The sequence below is a fragment of the Monodelphis domestica genome, chromosome 3 (assembly GCF_027887165.1).
Source record: "Monodelphis domestica isolate mMonDom1 chromosome 3, mMonDom1.pri, whole genome shotgun sequence".
Taxonomy (NCBI): domain Eukaryota; kingdom Metazoa; phylum Chordata; class Mammalia; order Didelphimorphia; family Didelphidae; genus Monodelphis; species Monodelphis domestica.
The window spans coordinates 217,597,836-217,613,045 of record NC_077229.1 but is presented as its reverse complement, the minus strand read 5'-3'; the positions used below and the strand labels follow the sequence as shown (position 1 = coordinate 217,613,045).

General features: G+C 33.6%; 1 protein-coding gene across 3 annotated transcripts in view; it reads right to left on the bottom strand.

Annotated features, from left to right (window-relative positions):
- CDKAL1 (CDK5 regulatory subunit associated protein 1 like 1) overlaps positions 1–15,210 on the bottom strand; it is a 704,381-nt gene that overhangs the window by 261,471 nt on the left and 427,700 nt on the right. For all 3 annotated transcript variants that reach the window (XM_001375837.4, XM_007487880.3, XM_056823496.1), the window contains one exon: positions 9,544–9,689. In XM_001375837.4, the coding sequence (XP_001375874.2) occupies positions 9,544–9,689 (146 nt within the window). The remainder of the gene's footprint in view (positions 1–9,543; positions 9,690–15,210) is intronic.

Genomic DNA, 15,210 nt, shown 5'->3' with positions numbered 1-15,210 from the left:
AAACAAAAACAAACACCTTTACAAAGCCTAGTGTGAAATACATGTTTTTGTTTCTTTTTTCATTTATATATATGTATAGATAGATATATAGATATATAGATATTATATATATATATATATATATATATATATATATATATATATATATATATAATGTAAAAAATTGCCCAGCATTTTTTAAATGATTTGTTCTTAGAGCAAGCTAGTTGAATAACTACATATGGACCCTACCATTTTAGTATCTAATTATCCTTGTAGACTATAGTGAAAAGAAAAACGATTATAAAATAGGGGGATCAGAGTTCATATTCTCTGCTACTTATTATTGGAATGACCTTGCACAAGCCACATAAATTCTTTGGTTCTCAGCTGTCTCATCTATTAAATGAGAGAATTAGACTGGATATTTCCTATGGTCTCTTCCTATTCTAAGTTTTGTCATGAAATAAACCAGGAAGATTTTATTTGAATTAGTTTTTTGAAAAGTACTTTGATACCTCAAATACTTAAGTCTAAGCAGTGTTTCTCTTCAAGCTCTTCCTTATATGTTCTTCCTTATACGTAATAATAGTAATGCTATATTTTCCAATGTATTCCTTCTCACTTTCTGTTCCAACATTGAAAGTGGGATGATTATTTGAGGCAGAGCTCATTAAGACTGCTCAATATTGGATTGCACTCATCCTTAATGTGTTGGAGCTCTTATTCATAAGATCATATGCCCACCGATCTAGAGCCAGAATCTAATTTAGAGGATATCTAGTTCAGTCTTCTCATTTAAATAGTAAGTCACAGAACAAGGATTTGAACCTAGATACAGTAACTCCAATTTCAGCTCTTTCCTCTATAATCAGGGATTAATATTGAAGACATCTCAAAGGGGAAGATTCCATCTAGAATTGTTAAAAAAAATACTATGTTGTAGATATTAAAAAGGAGGTGGAGGTGCAACTAGGTGGCTCAGTGTATTTAGTCTCAGACCTAGAGGTCCTGGGTTCAACTTTGATCTCTTACAAGTCCTAGCTATGTGATCCTGGGCATGTCACTTAATTCCCACTGCCTAGTCTTACCTCTCTTTTGCCTTGGAAACAATACACAGTATTAATTCTAAGACAAAAGGGAAGAGATTTTTTTCTAAAAAAAAGGGGGAGAATATGGTACCTTCTAAGAGATAGAAGAGTGGATGAATGGAATAGACTTGGAGTAAATGACAGTAGCACGATAGTGTTCAACAAACCCAAGAATCCCAGCTTTTGGGAAAAGAACCCACTATTTGACAAAAACTGCTGGGAGAATTGGAAAACAGTATGGGAGAAATTAGGCTTAGATCAACAAGTTTCACCCTATACTAAGATTAACTCAGAGTAGGTAAATGATTTATAAAGAGGGACACCATAAACAAATTAGTTAAACATAGAATACTATATTTGTCAGGCCTATGGGAAAGGAAGGAATCTAAGACCAAACAGGAGATATAGAATACTACAAAATATAAAAATGAATAATTTTGATTATATTAAATTAAAAAGTTTCTATACAAAAAAAGCCATTGGAACCAAAATTAGAAGGGAAGTGACAAATTGGGAAAAAATCTTTATAACAAAAACCTCTGACAAAGGTCTAATTTCTCAAATTTATGAGGAGCTAAGTCAACTGTACAAAAATAAAGCCATTCCCCAATTGATAAATGGTCAAGGGAGATGAATAGACAGTTCTTAGATAAGGAAATCAAAACTATCAATAAGCACATGAAAAAGTGTTCTAAATCTCTCATAATTAGAGAAATGCAAATCAAAACAATACTGAGGTACCACCTCTCACCTAGCAGATTGGCCAATATGACAGTTGTGAAGATTGGATTTAGCTATCTCCTGATTGTAACAATGAAGATACTTCGCTCCTCCTTTATTAGGAAGATTGAATTGTAATCCACAATCTATTTTTAGATTTTAATCTACAAAAAGGTGGTAACTCAGTATTTTAAGTAGATCTACCCATTTTAACTACAAAAAGGTGTTAAGTAACTACAAAAGGTGAACTAACCAAAAAAGGTGTTAAGTAACCCAAAAAGGTATAATCTAACCAAAGGAGGTATGAACTCTCTCTCTCTCTCTCTCTCTCTCTCTCTCTCTCTCTCTCTCTCTCTCTCTCTCTCTCTCTCTCTCTCTCTCTCTCTCTCTCTCTCTCTCTCTCTCTCTCTCTCTCTCTCTCTCTCTCTCTTTTTCTCCCCCTTTCTCTTTTCTTTAGTATCTTTCATCTATTGAAAATAAACGACCATAAATTCCATTTACTTTAGCTATTCATTTGGGATTTAGAAATTAAATCCCTGGCAACCACCACTTTAAATATTCAGTGTCCAACCACAATAAAAATTAACACAGTAAAAGAAAATAATAAAGGTTGGAGGGGATGTGGCAAAATCAGGACACTAATGCATTTCTGGTGGAGTTGTGAATTAATCCAGCCAGTCAGGAAGGCAATTTGGAATTATGCTCAAAGGACTTTAAAAGAATGCCAGCCCTTTTATCCAGCCATACCACTGATGGGTTTGTACCCCAAAGAGATAATGAGGAAAAATACTTGTACAAAAATATTCATAGCCACTATCTTTGTGGTGGCAAAAAATTGGAAAAAGAAGGTATGTCCCTCAACTGGAGACTGGTTGAGCAAATTGTGGTATACGATGGTGATGAAATACAATTGTGCTATAAGGATTGATGATCTGGAGGTTTCCATATGAACTGGGAGAACCTCAATGAACTGATGCAGAGTGAAATGAGCAGAACCAGAAGAACAGTGTATATAGAAAGTAAAATGTTATGGGAAATTCCAATGTAATGGACTTTGCTACTATTAAAAATGCAATAAGCCAGGACACTCCTGAAAGATGTACATAAAAGAATGCTATCCACACTGAGAGGAAAAACAATGGGAGTAGAAATGAAAAAGCAAAACATATGACATCAATTATCACACACATATGAGTATATGGTTTGGAGTTTAGGCCTTAAAAAATCCTCTCTACAGCAAAAATGAATGGAAATAGGTATCAAGTGACAACATTTGTGCAACCCAATGGAATTGCTTGTTGGCTCTGGGAGTGGGGAGGGAAGAGGCAAGTGAAAGAAAATGAATCATATAAACATGGGGAAATACTTTTAAAATTAATTAATTAATTAAAATTTAAGAAGTTACAAATAAAAAATAAAAGGGGAAAAGTGAAATAGAATCAAAATTAAATAACAGATATGGAATGGCGATTTAGAAAAAAACACTCAAACTATACAAGAGGACAATGATCTAAGCTTTTAGAAACAAAAAGCTTTTTTAAAAAATCAATATTCTCATTGTGATACTACATGGATGTGAATAAAGGAACATCATGCTCTTAGAAGAATAAAAATTAGAAATGACTCACATGGCAATATAGGACATATGGCAAATGTATCAGATAAAGTATGTTACTTATTCATGAAAAGACATGGCCATGCCTGTTTGGGAACGGAAGGTTGACAGTCACATGGGGTGACTAAAAGACAATAGTGGATAGAGTTCTCACTTCGTTTATATCCTTGAGACATCAAAGTAACTGCTGGATGGACGTTAGAGGACTAAGTGGATTTTCTATATGGAAGATTTATGAATGTTTATGGAATAGAATTAAAGGGAATAGAAGGTATAGGTGAGAGGTAGTCAGTACTAATGGGGGAAATACCTATTCTAATAAGATCACAAGTCATCTAAGTTATTATGAACCAAACCAATTTTTTTCCCCCTGAAACCTGATAAGTTACTTTTACAAGGGACTTACTTTCTGCATTTTCTAAAGTTACTAATCAGGAGAAAAGACATAATCTAATATTTTTATTTCAAAATTTTCATATTAAAACATATATACCATTAAATACTCTTAGGGAATTTATCCTAATTCCATACCTTAATCAGAGAAATTCCAAAAACCAGAAATTTACAAATACACAAATGTGAAAATGTTATTTTGTTCAGCAAATACTCCAAGAATAAGGTGATTCTGAGATGCAATAAACCATTAAATAGCGACAGGCCTTGGTGGCACTTCTTTAATGACAGTAAGGAAATTTTTAGAGAAAAGCCGCAGGATCTTATTTGGATATAATCACAAGAAAAATTAAAAAGAAGCATAAAGATTCTTAAATGTAATTATTAAATATAGGAATGATTTCTTAACAATTTCTATGATATTGCACAAATATTTTTAATATTTGGACTATTATATTAACATAATTTCATCTATTGCACTGCATAGCACAAAAGACTTCAAATTCTACAAAGTTTAATATATTTTACAAATTAATTTTTAGTATTTAAGCATTCATAAAAATAATTATTAGATTTTCTAGTAAATTACCAAAAATCTGAAGGAAATTATTTAAGTCAAAGATGAGTGTCTTCTTGTGACCAGATGTTTCAAATGTGGATATTAAGTAATTCAGACACTGTTTTTTTGCAAAGGTTGCATGATTTAATAAATTCCCATATGCCCCAACATGTGCCAGCATTACTAGGTTATCTGAAATCCAGCTGCTGTTATTATAATAGCTGCCAACTTTCAAACAACTGAAGAGAATAATGAATCAGCTTCACGTTGGTTCATATGTAAACCTGTAGTGCTCCTAGCAAAAACATGGGCTAATTTCAACCTTAGAGAAAATTAATTAAAAAGATTTCACTTCCACTGTTTAAGAAACATTATACTCTATTACAAATATCGTTGAGTTCTTCAATTTCAAATGTGGGTGGATTAAAAATATTGGATCCTTAGAAGAAATTGTTTTTAAGATACTTGTTCCTTAAATTTGTGATGTAAAAATTGAAATACCTGAAATTTACTGCTAAGAGGGGAAAAAATGAGAATTTTTCTTAAGTGACTTAACCAAACAGAATTATTTATACTTTAAATGACAACAGAGCTGAGGAGAGGGGGAAAAGGCATAGTTTTGATCAAAATACAGCAACATTAAAGACTAGAAAGAGGAGAAAAGCAAAGGAAATGACATAATTCAACAACAATTAGTAAAATTTAATTATTCCTCTACAACAACAAATTATGAAGCTCTTTCATGATGGCTGTGGCCCACCACAAAGAAAATACTTTCTACATGATTTATAAAATTATCCAAATTTAGTGGTAGAAATATGTATATTAATTATTATAAGATTCCTAAAGACCTTGGTCAGTTTACCTACAGAAGGAGAACCACAAAGCTTTAGGGAATGCAGAACAAGTATTTTGAGGGATTAATCCATTAGCCCAAATACAGAGTATCTTCCAACAAGGGGAAAAAAAATCCAATTTCCAGAAAGTGGATTATATGTCCCAGAAAAAATAAGAAAGAGCTAAAATTCAATAGCAAGTAGTATCCTTAAAAATGTTTAATTATATAATTTCTCTCCATCTTAGTAGAAAACAATTTGAAAAAAAAATACCATCTGCAATTTCACTAGTAGATAGTTTTGTTGAGCCTGTAGGAACAAGTGTCAGGATGTTGTATGGAAGATTTCTTAATAGGTGGAGGCTGAACTAGTTCAACACTAAAATTTTGTTATTTTCAGTTCAGAATTGGTAAGTACTCTGCCTTTGCAATGAACATAGCTAATAAGACTGTTAAAAGATAAGTTGTGTCCTCTACCTTGTCCACAATTTATTATTTTATTATCTTCTGTTGGTACATTAATTTTCAAATATGTCCTCTCCTTTTCCCTCTGCAAGGATGGCTTAATGAGTCTGATGAAAATGCTCATGATGTGGAAGACAACAGATCCATTCTTCACAAACATCTATAAGGCTGATTTTTGCTGTGGGTTAGCTGCTTAGTTAAGAATCGACAATGTTTTATTTTAAATGTGTCAACTCTACTCCACAGTGAAAGAAGGAAAAGGAACTGATTTCCGAATTTCCCTTTATTCCATTCCCACAAAGAATTGTTTGAAAAGTGTTCTGAGCTACTTTGGGTAACAAAAAGCATGTCTACACTTGGCAAGAATTGTGAAAGATTCATGAACTATGTGCATTATTTGCTATTGCTTCAATAGGTAAGAATCAAGAGACTTCACAGGTGCAGTCCTTTATTTGTACTTTTGAAACATTCCATTTATCAGTGCCAACACTTGCAAGAGGTTATACCAAACAGACTAGTTACTCTGAGATCATATGAATACAAGGAAAAGAGAGAGAACCAAAAAAATAAAAAGTCAATTATAGATACCTATGATTAAAAAAATGCTTTCTTTTCCTAATATTTATATTTTATCTGGAAATCTGAAAGAACAAGAAATATTAGTACCCCGTTTTCTATATTTGAGAGCTTGTTAAATTTAAACATTTCATTTTCAGTGAAAGTTATGAGTTTTTAAGGTAGCTTTTCTTTTCAGCTCACTGACATGAATATTCAGTTATGTGTACTTCAACTGATATAAATCCTACATGGTCAGGATAACACAGAAAGGTCTAATATTGAAATAAATATTAAAAAATCATTAAGAGAAAAGACTGAAACTGTGAACAGTCAAAATACACGAGGGAAGAAACAGTTTTTAAAATGAGACATTAGGGATACATAGAAAACTTGTTTTAGAATATTCAAAAAGAAATTATATCAAAGGAGGAATATGCATAAACTTAAATTAGATAAAAACAGGTGGAAGAAGTTGATAATAGGTAGGTGACTAAGTGGATAGTTTTAGGCCTAGATTCAGGAAGAGTTGAGTTCAAATTTGACCTCAGAAACACATTAGCTGTGTGACAAGTCACTTAACCTCCGTTTGCCGAAATCCACTAAAGAAACAAATGGCAAATCACTACAATATCTTTGCCAAGAAAACCTCAAGGACAGTCTCGCCATGATATGGTCCGTGGTGTCACAAAGAGTTGAACGTGACTGAAGAACTGAATCACAACAAAGAAGTCCAACTTTTGCTAAGAAAATATCAGGAAAGAACAGGAATTCTTTGTGGCAAAGTCCCAGGTTTGAAAATATGCAATGATATTACATGTTAACAAAGACCATGCTACATTAGACTTTACAGTGATATTAAATGACCTTGGTAACTCATTTTTCCCCCTAATTTCTAAAAGTAGAAGGGTAGTTAGGTGGGACAGTGGATAGATTTCCAGGCCTGGTATTCGGAGGATTTGGATTCAAGTCTGACCTCAGACACTTCTAAGCTTTGTGACCCTGGGCAAGTCATCTAACTCCAACTGCCTCTCACTTGCCGTTGTTCTGTCTTGGAATTGCTATTTAGTATTAATTCTAACACAGAATGTAAGGGTTTAAAAAATTAAAAATAAAAGTAGGTGCGCCTAACAATTTATGATGATGATGATGATGATGATGATCTCTGAAGTAATTTGTACTGTGAGTATTTTCAAAGGAAACACATGTGTTCTTGTGTCAGTGTAAATAAGAATTAACATTGGTCAATAATGATTTTGCTTTCATAAAACAGAAGTATGCAACCATCAAGTAAATAAAAATTTTTAAAGAAAAGCCTATGAATGAATTTATATGAAGACAATTCTAGATAATAGACCAAAAAAACCCCAACAACAACAACAAAAACCCTGCTCACTAAATTTTATCTATTGTCAGCATCATGATTGAGGCCCTGTACAGTTTAAAATGTCAAAAAGCCACTTTAATGGAGATTATTCAAAATGAAATTAATTTGGTTTATAGCTAGCAGATTAGACATAAAAATTAGAATAATTATTACAGGAAGATTATGAGTTTAAATGAAGTTATGTCATGAATAGCTATATAGTAGTTTAAACTGATGGTGTATGTCAATGACCCCTGTGTGAATGGTGAATGTTAACGCCAACGTGGGAACTCGTCTTAGGGGAGGCCCAGGGAAGAGATTATTCCACAAACCTCTGATGATGGCCTTCTGTTTCAGCCTATAATACATGAGGCTAAAATATATTTCTATCTGGCTCTATTGTAAGCTTGCCATCCTTGTGATGGAGTTGAAATCAGACTAGGGGATCACATTCCCCTTTTTGTCAGACTTTTCTCCTTTTTTTAATTTGGCATAGCAACTTTCTTTAGTACTGACAGATGGTTGGGGTAACTGCAATATTGTTGCACCTGACCTACATGCTTGTAGGATATAAACAACCTTCACTTGATCTTGAATATGTATCAGAGACTTGTTATGATTTTAATTTATATATAAATATATGCATATATACAAATGTATATATATATACACACATAGATATATTTCCTCTCCTCCTGTTTTTGGGGGAAGTGACCCATATATAATTTAATGCCTTCTTAGATAAGTATCCTAGTAGCTTAACCATCTGTCCTTTACCATGACTGTTATTGCTACAAATAAATATTCACTGTGTTGGAACATTACTTGGTGTTACCATCAGGTTACATTAGGATGAGATCCTGATTGAGGCCCTGTAGACTTTAAAATATCAAAAAAGCCATCCTCTTATGGGAAGATTGTGAAATTATCCCAAAGTTGCAGACCTAAAATCTTTAAAAAGCAATATTAGAGAAAGATATCACCAATAACCTGGACTAGGAAAGCAGATGCTGTAAGGGACCATCATGATTCCAAATGGACTAAAACAAGATGACAGCAACAAGATGATATTCTCAGAAATTAAACACTACATTATGAGACTCTGAATCAGTATTTGGATATAATGAACTGAACTGTGGGGTGTTGGCCTTCCATCCAATTTTGTCCTACACATACGCTATTATTTTAACCTGACTTTAAAAAACTTGTGCTAAAAAGAGGAATGCCCTCAATTGATCCGTATCAATGTACCTATCAATCTTTCAAAAGGTCAACAAACACTAAAAATATTGTTCAACCCTCCACGAAATGTATAATATCATTGGGCCCTTTTACAGCCTGGTGAGACAATCCTGAAATGTATAGGTATCGTGTATTAGATGATTCACTGGGGAGACTAGCATGTTAATCTCCCAAAGAATCAGAGGGAGGGTTATGTGAATTAAATGATACCCTGTTATTTCCTCTGAAAACCCATTTTGATCAGTATTAGCCCCATCCTTTGCCAGGGCGTCCACGAGTCCTATCCAGAAGACGAGGCTCTGACCCAGCCTGAGGTTTTCTGTACAAGCAGAGAGATGGAGTGACATCATTGGACTTATGAAAAAAAGGGGACTGAAGAGGTACTCAGTCTTTTGTGGGCTGTAGACTTATAAGCAGTGTGACTTTTGGTTGACAGGGGGAGTGTGGGAAACTCAGATTAATTAGGAACAGTCAGATGATCATGTGATTTTCTCATAATAATTATAAATTAATATATAGTCTGCAGAGAATTTTAATCAGAACAAAACTAAGAAAGAAGGGAAACCATATCAAGGGCATATTTCTTTGAAAATACAGGGGTGTGAAAGTTTCAAAAATTCTCACATTTTCTATTGTTCCTTTAATTATTATACTGCAAGTAAGTGCATTCTTGTCATACATTCTTAACTAAAATATGTAATTATTATTTACACAAGTACTTACTTTTCTTTCAGAAAATCTACTACTCGTTTGAAGTCTGCCACACAATATTCTCTTTTCATTTCCATTAGCACACTGTCAGAGGCCGATTGTACTGGTATATGCAGAAAAGCATAGACTCTTGGATGATTAAGGATTTTTGCCATTTCCTAAAAATTTGGAATAAGACATGAATTTAAAAAAATTAAGGAACATATACACCAACACTAATATTCCAAACGTTTACAAAATACACACATTCTCAAAGAGAGTGTTTAAAAGTTTTTTTTTTAAGTTTCTGTTATTCATAGTTTTTTAAAAATAGAATCAAAGAATCTCTTAGTCACAAAGAACCTCACAAGCCATCTAGTATACTTGGTAGCTGGATAAGAATTCTCTGCATAACCTGCATCCTGGCCAAGGTCTTGTATTGAAAATCTAGTGAAAAGGAAGGCCACATATTCATTCCCATACTATCCCATTTTACTTTAGATAGCTATATTTGATAACTGTTGGGTATATGTAAAATATGCTTTTATTTTTTTCCTTAAATATTTCCTAATCAAATTTTAAAAGGATATTTTATATTCCAAATATATGTAATAACAATTTTACATGTTTCCCAAAATTTTAAGATGCAAATTATCTACCACACACCCTTCCTTACTCCATACTGGAGGTGGTAAGCAATTTGATCTGTGTTGTACAAGTATTATGGTGCAAAACATAGTTTGTAAGAGAATAGTCATATAAAACAAAACTCAAAAAAATAAAAACATAAAGTGAAAAAATAGTTTGCTTTCATTTGCATTTCAGCTCCTATAGTTCTTTTCCTGAAGGTGGATAGCATTCTTTGTCCTAAGTCCTTCAAAACTGTGTTATATCACTATATTGCTCAAAATAGCCAAGTCTTTCACAGTTGATCACTGTAATTACACAGTGCTATTACAGTTTACAATGTTCTCCTGGTTCTGCTTATCTTGCTCCTTATCAGTTCACGTAGGTCTTTTTAAAAATTATTCTGTTCACCATTTCTTATAGCACAATAGGATTCCAACGCCATCATATATCATAATGTATTTAAGCCTTTCTCCAAATGATGGGCATTCTCTCAATTTCCATTTCTCTGCCACTACTAAAAGAACTGCTATGAATATTTTTGCACAAGTAGGTGCTGCAAAAATAATAATGGTGAATTATGAAAATAGATGGGAAAAACTATGCCAATACAGGTTCAAAACTGTTCAAATACCTTTGATAGAGGTAATCAAAAATCCTCAGTGATGAAGTGAAGCTCAAATGTGAACTTCCCTTCAGGGCCAAGCACAAGGATGCTAAAGATACTCTTATTATTAAAATAAAATATTTATTAAAATATATAAGGAGAAAAAGGATTTCTAATTCTAAGGGACTGTAAATCCACCCAAATAAACCCCCTGCTTCTGCAAGGAACCTCTTCTCCTGTGTTTCACAGGCTACACTAATCCTCCCTGATCTGACTAACCCAAATTTATACTATTCTAAATGAAACTATCACTATTATCCTTATAATTCTTAACTTTGCCTTCCAGTTATAAAATAACAAAGGCTAGCTGGTTGAGTCTCAACAAGAATCACATTAGAATTCTGAGCCTTAAGAGACTCAGAGTCCAAAGCAAAGACCAGATCTTTCTTTGGTCTTCTCAGATATAAACTAATTTCTGAAGACAGTAATAATTAGTCAATAGTGTTTCCCAAGTTGGAAAAAGAAAACACTAAGCTCCTTCAGGTCTTTCCCTTAGACAGATAGAGGCAAAGATATTACCTCCTGCAGCCCTGAGAGAGTCTCTATGTGTGTGAATCTGCCAACTGCCAGCTGCCAGAGAGAGTAAGTGACATAGAAAAACAGTTATAACTGTCAACATTTGAAACTGACACTGTCAGCTCTACTTCAAATTCCAATTCTTTCCCAAGCCAGCTTTTCTACTTCTTATCTCTAAATTAATAAAAAAAAAAACTTATTTTCTAATACCATCCTTATAGTGCACAGTTCCAAATTGCTCTCCAGAATGATAGGATCAGTTCACAACTCCATCAACAATAAATATATCAATGTCCCAATGTTGCCACATTACTTTTCTTTACTGTCATAACACAATTATATTTTTAAAAAATCATTTATTAACAATTTCACTTCCAAATTCTATTTCCTTGTCCCTCTCCAGTCCTTAAGAGGGTAATTAATATATCAATTATACATGAGAAGTCACGCAAAACATATTTTTATATTCTCTATGCCACAAAGTAAAAAACATTTAAAAAAGTGAAAAAATATGCTTTGATCTACACTCAGTTCATCAATTTTCTCTCTCTGAGTGGATAGTATTTTTCATCATATATTCATTGGAATTATTTTATAAACATTGTCATCATCAGAATACCTAAATCTTTCATAACTGTTCCTTGTTATAAAATTATTCTTATATATAATTGGTCCTGCTCACTTATTCTGTATCAGTTCAAATAAGGCATACATTTGTGTGTGTGTGTGTGTGTGTGTGTGTGTGTGTGTGTGCGCTCGCGCATGCTCGGACATTCTACTAATGATTTCTTATACCCCAAAAGCATTCCATTACAATCATACAAGTTGTTTAGCCAATCTCTGATTGGCTAAAATTTCCAATTTTCACCACCACAAAAAAGAGCAGCTATAAGTATTTTTGTACAAATTGATCCTTTCTACCTTTCTTTGATCTCTTTGGGATACAGATATAATCAAAAGGTATGCAGTTTAATAGCCCTTTGGGCATAGTTCCAAGCTGTTTCCCAGAATGGTTAGACTAAGAACTAAGTATTACTTATGTTTTTAAAGAAAAACCTGGAGAATTCTAAACTAAAAAGCTCATATCCCTCATATATTAATAAAAACAGCAAATGTTTAGAAGTTTCAAAAATTTTATCTGAGCTTAGCAAAAAAAAAATAAAGAAAAAAACCAGCATTATCTGAAGCCTTATCATATGAAGTGACATAAATGTGAAATATCAGAGATACTCGAGATACAAAGAATTCAGGTTTTTTTGGTTTTGTTTTTAGATTGACTCAAGAAAAATAATAAAAGCCCCCAAATTTTAATCACTGCCCTTTTTCATTAGAATTTAGATAATAATGATATTTCAGGCAAACACTAGGAATTACAATTCACTAGGTGCTTAAATACAGAGATGTCTCAATTTGGGGTAGAACAAAACAATCTTTTTTTTTTTTAGACTTTCTCAACTGTATCACACTGTCATTTATTAGTATTATATATTTATAGTTGTGAAAAATACTCTCATAAGACTGTGGTCGGTCTCACTGTGTTTTTATAGTCTTCATCAATGATTTTAGAAATTTATGTCTTATGGAAGAATTATTTTCAAGTCTGTAATTGTTTCTGGAACATACTTTAAATCCAGACAGAAGTCACTGAATTCAAATTTTCAGAATCCAAGAGTCCTCAGCATCTATTTAGTTTCTTGTTTAACTGAACAAGAATCTTCCCAATGGTCTGTCTGACAGCCAACTAAGCCAACTTTTGCCTTAATATTTTCAATGAGAGGGAAATTTCTTATATTTTATGGTAAATTTCCTCTATTGTGCAGTATTAATTATAAATTTTTTTTTCATTCCAATTAAAAACCAAATTAGAAATCTTAAAAATAATGGGGAAAAGTAATAGATTTATAAGAAATAAAACCATTAAACTACTAAATCAGAGGGGTAGGTTCTATGATTAAAAACTAATAAAAGAGATAAATGATTAATTTGATTAAAAAAGAAGAAAATGAAATTACCAGTATAAAAAATTGAAATAAAAACCACTGAATAAAAAAAATTAAAGAATTATTTGAAGTTATTTTACCCAACTATATGCCAACAAATCTAACAATTTGAGTGAAATTGAGAAATTACAAAAACATAAATTATTCAGATTAACAGGAGAGAAAATAGGATAAACAAACCCATTTCAGAAAAATAAATTGAATAAGCCATCATTGAATTCCCTAAGAAAAAATTCTGAGGGTCAGATGGATTCACAAGTGAATTCTACCAAAAAAATCTAATTACTATTGATTCTATATCAATTGATTGATACAACTGATACTAAATAAAGTTTTTTGGAAAAATAAGGGAAGAAGTAATCCTTCCAAACTCCTTTTTAATACAAATATTATGCTCTCACTTGTGGCTCCTATTAGCTGCTAGCATGTGACAGAGGCCACACCCCAGGCAATGGCTTCGACAGGCCGGCTAAACCTTGTGAGGGTAGCCATCGGGTCGTCGACCCCTGGTGAACCAGGGCTTTGTCACCCAGCACATGAAGACTGCTTCGGCAGAACAGGCAGAAGAAACCAATAAGAAGGTTCAATGGCTGAGATGACAAGTGCAGCAAAGCACTGCGGAGTGCTTAGGGCACATTGGAGCACAAAAGACAACATGGCCATCCAATGCAGCTGAGGAAGTCTCCAGGTGTAACGACTTTTCCTGCCACTGGACCCAGGCTTCCAACGCCGAGAAAGTGGGACTGTCTCTGTGCATCGACTTTTCCACTTAAATCTCCTTCACGCACAAGTGTCTTTGTGCACAAAAATGCACAAAGACAATCGTCATCCTCGGTTACCGAGAGACTACTATACCTCTCGCCAAAGGGGGATTGACTTCTGGGTCTCAGGAATTCATGATTGCCTGACCCAACAGTTGGGTAGCCCAAAGATCCTGAAAAGGGGCTGACAGTTGATGTCCCTAGAAGAAATAGAGGCATAAGAAAATTACCTTGCCTCTCAAGGCTCCTCAGAGGGGGGCATCTTGTCAACTCACTAAGACTTTCTTCTCTGGTCTCCTGTCCTTGATCTCCCAGAAAACATTCTCAGAGGAGATATACTTCCTTTTCAAGGAAACAGGATTTGGCTATCTCCACTCAGAAAGGAAGGGAGGTGAAAAAGAATCTCTTCACTCTTTCAACCCCTTTCCCTCTTTCCCTCCATTATCTTTATCCCTTCTCCTAATCCCTACATCACAATAGGGACTAATTTTGTCTCACACATAGAAATTGTGATGGTAAACCTAATAATAGGGTAACAAGTTGATACAAAAAGATAAAGTGTAAGCCTAGACAAAATGATTTCAATTTAGCTGTGTGACCCTGGGCAAGTCACTTACCCTGTTTGACTCAATTTCTTCCTCTATAAAATGAGCTAGAAAAGGAACTGGCAAACCATTCCATTATCTTTGCAAAGAAAACCCCAAATAGGATCATGAATAGTTGCATACAACTCAACAACAAAATGTAAAATGATATCTCATTTATGTGAGACATTATACTTTATAGAGGACCCTCCTCACAATCACACTCTGAGGTACATAAGGCAACCATTACTTTATTCATTTTACAAATGAAGAAATAAATCCTCTGGGAAGTGAAGTGACTTGCCCATGATATAACACTGTGGCAGAACTGAACCTTATCCTAGGTTATAGGATTGTACCTATAGGCTAGTAGAGACCTTAGTGACTATCTAGTCCAACTTATCATTTTACTCATGCAGTCAATGAACAAATCATGGAGTACTTACAATGTGCCAGATATCATGCCAAGTGCTGGGAATACAAAAAGAGGCAGACAGACCACAAACAAAAGCATATATACAAATCATATTTTGGATAAAAAAGGA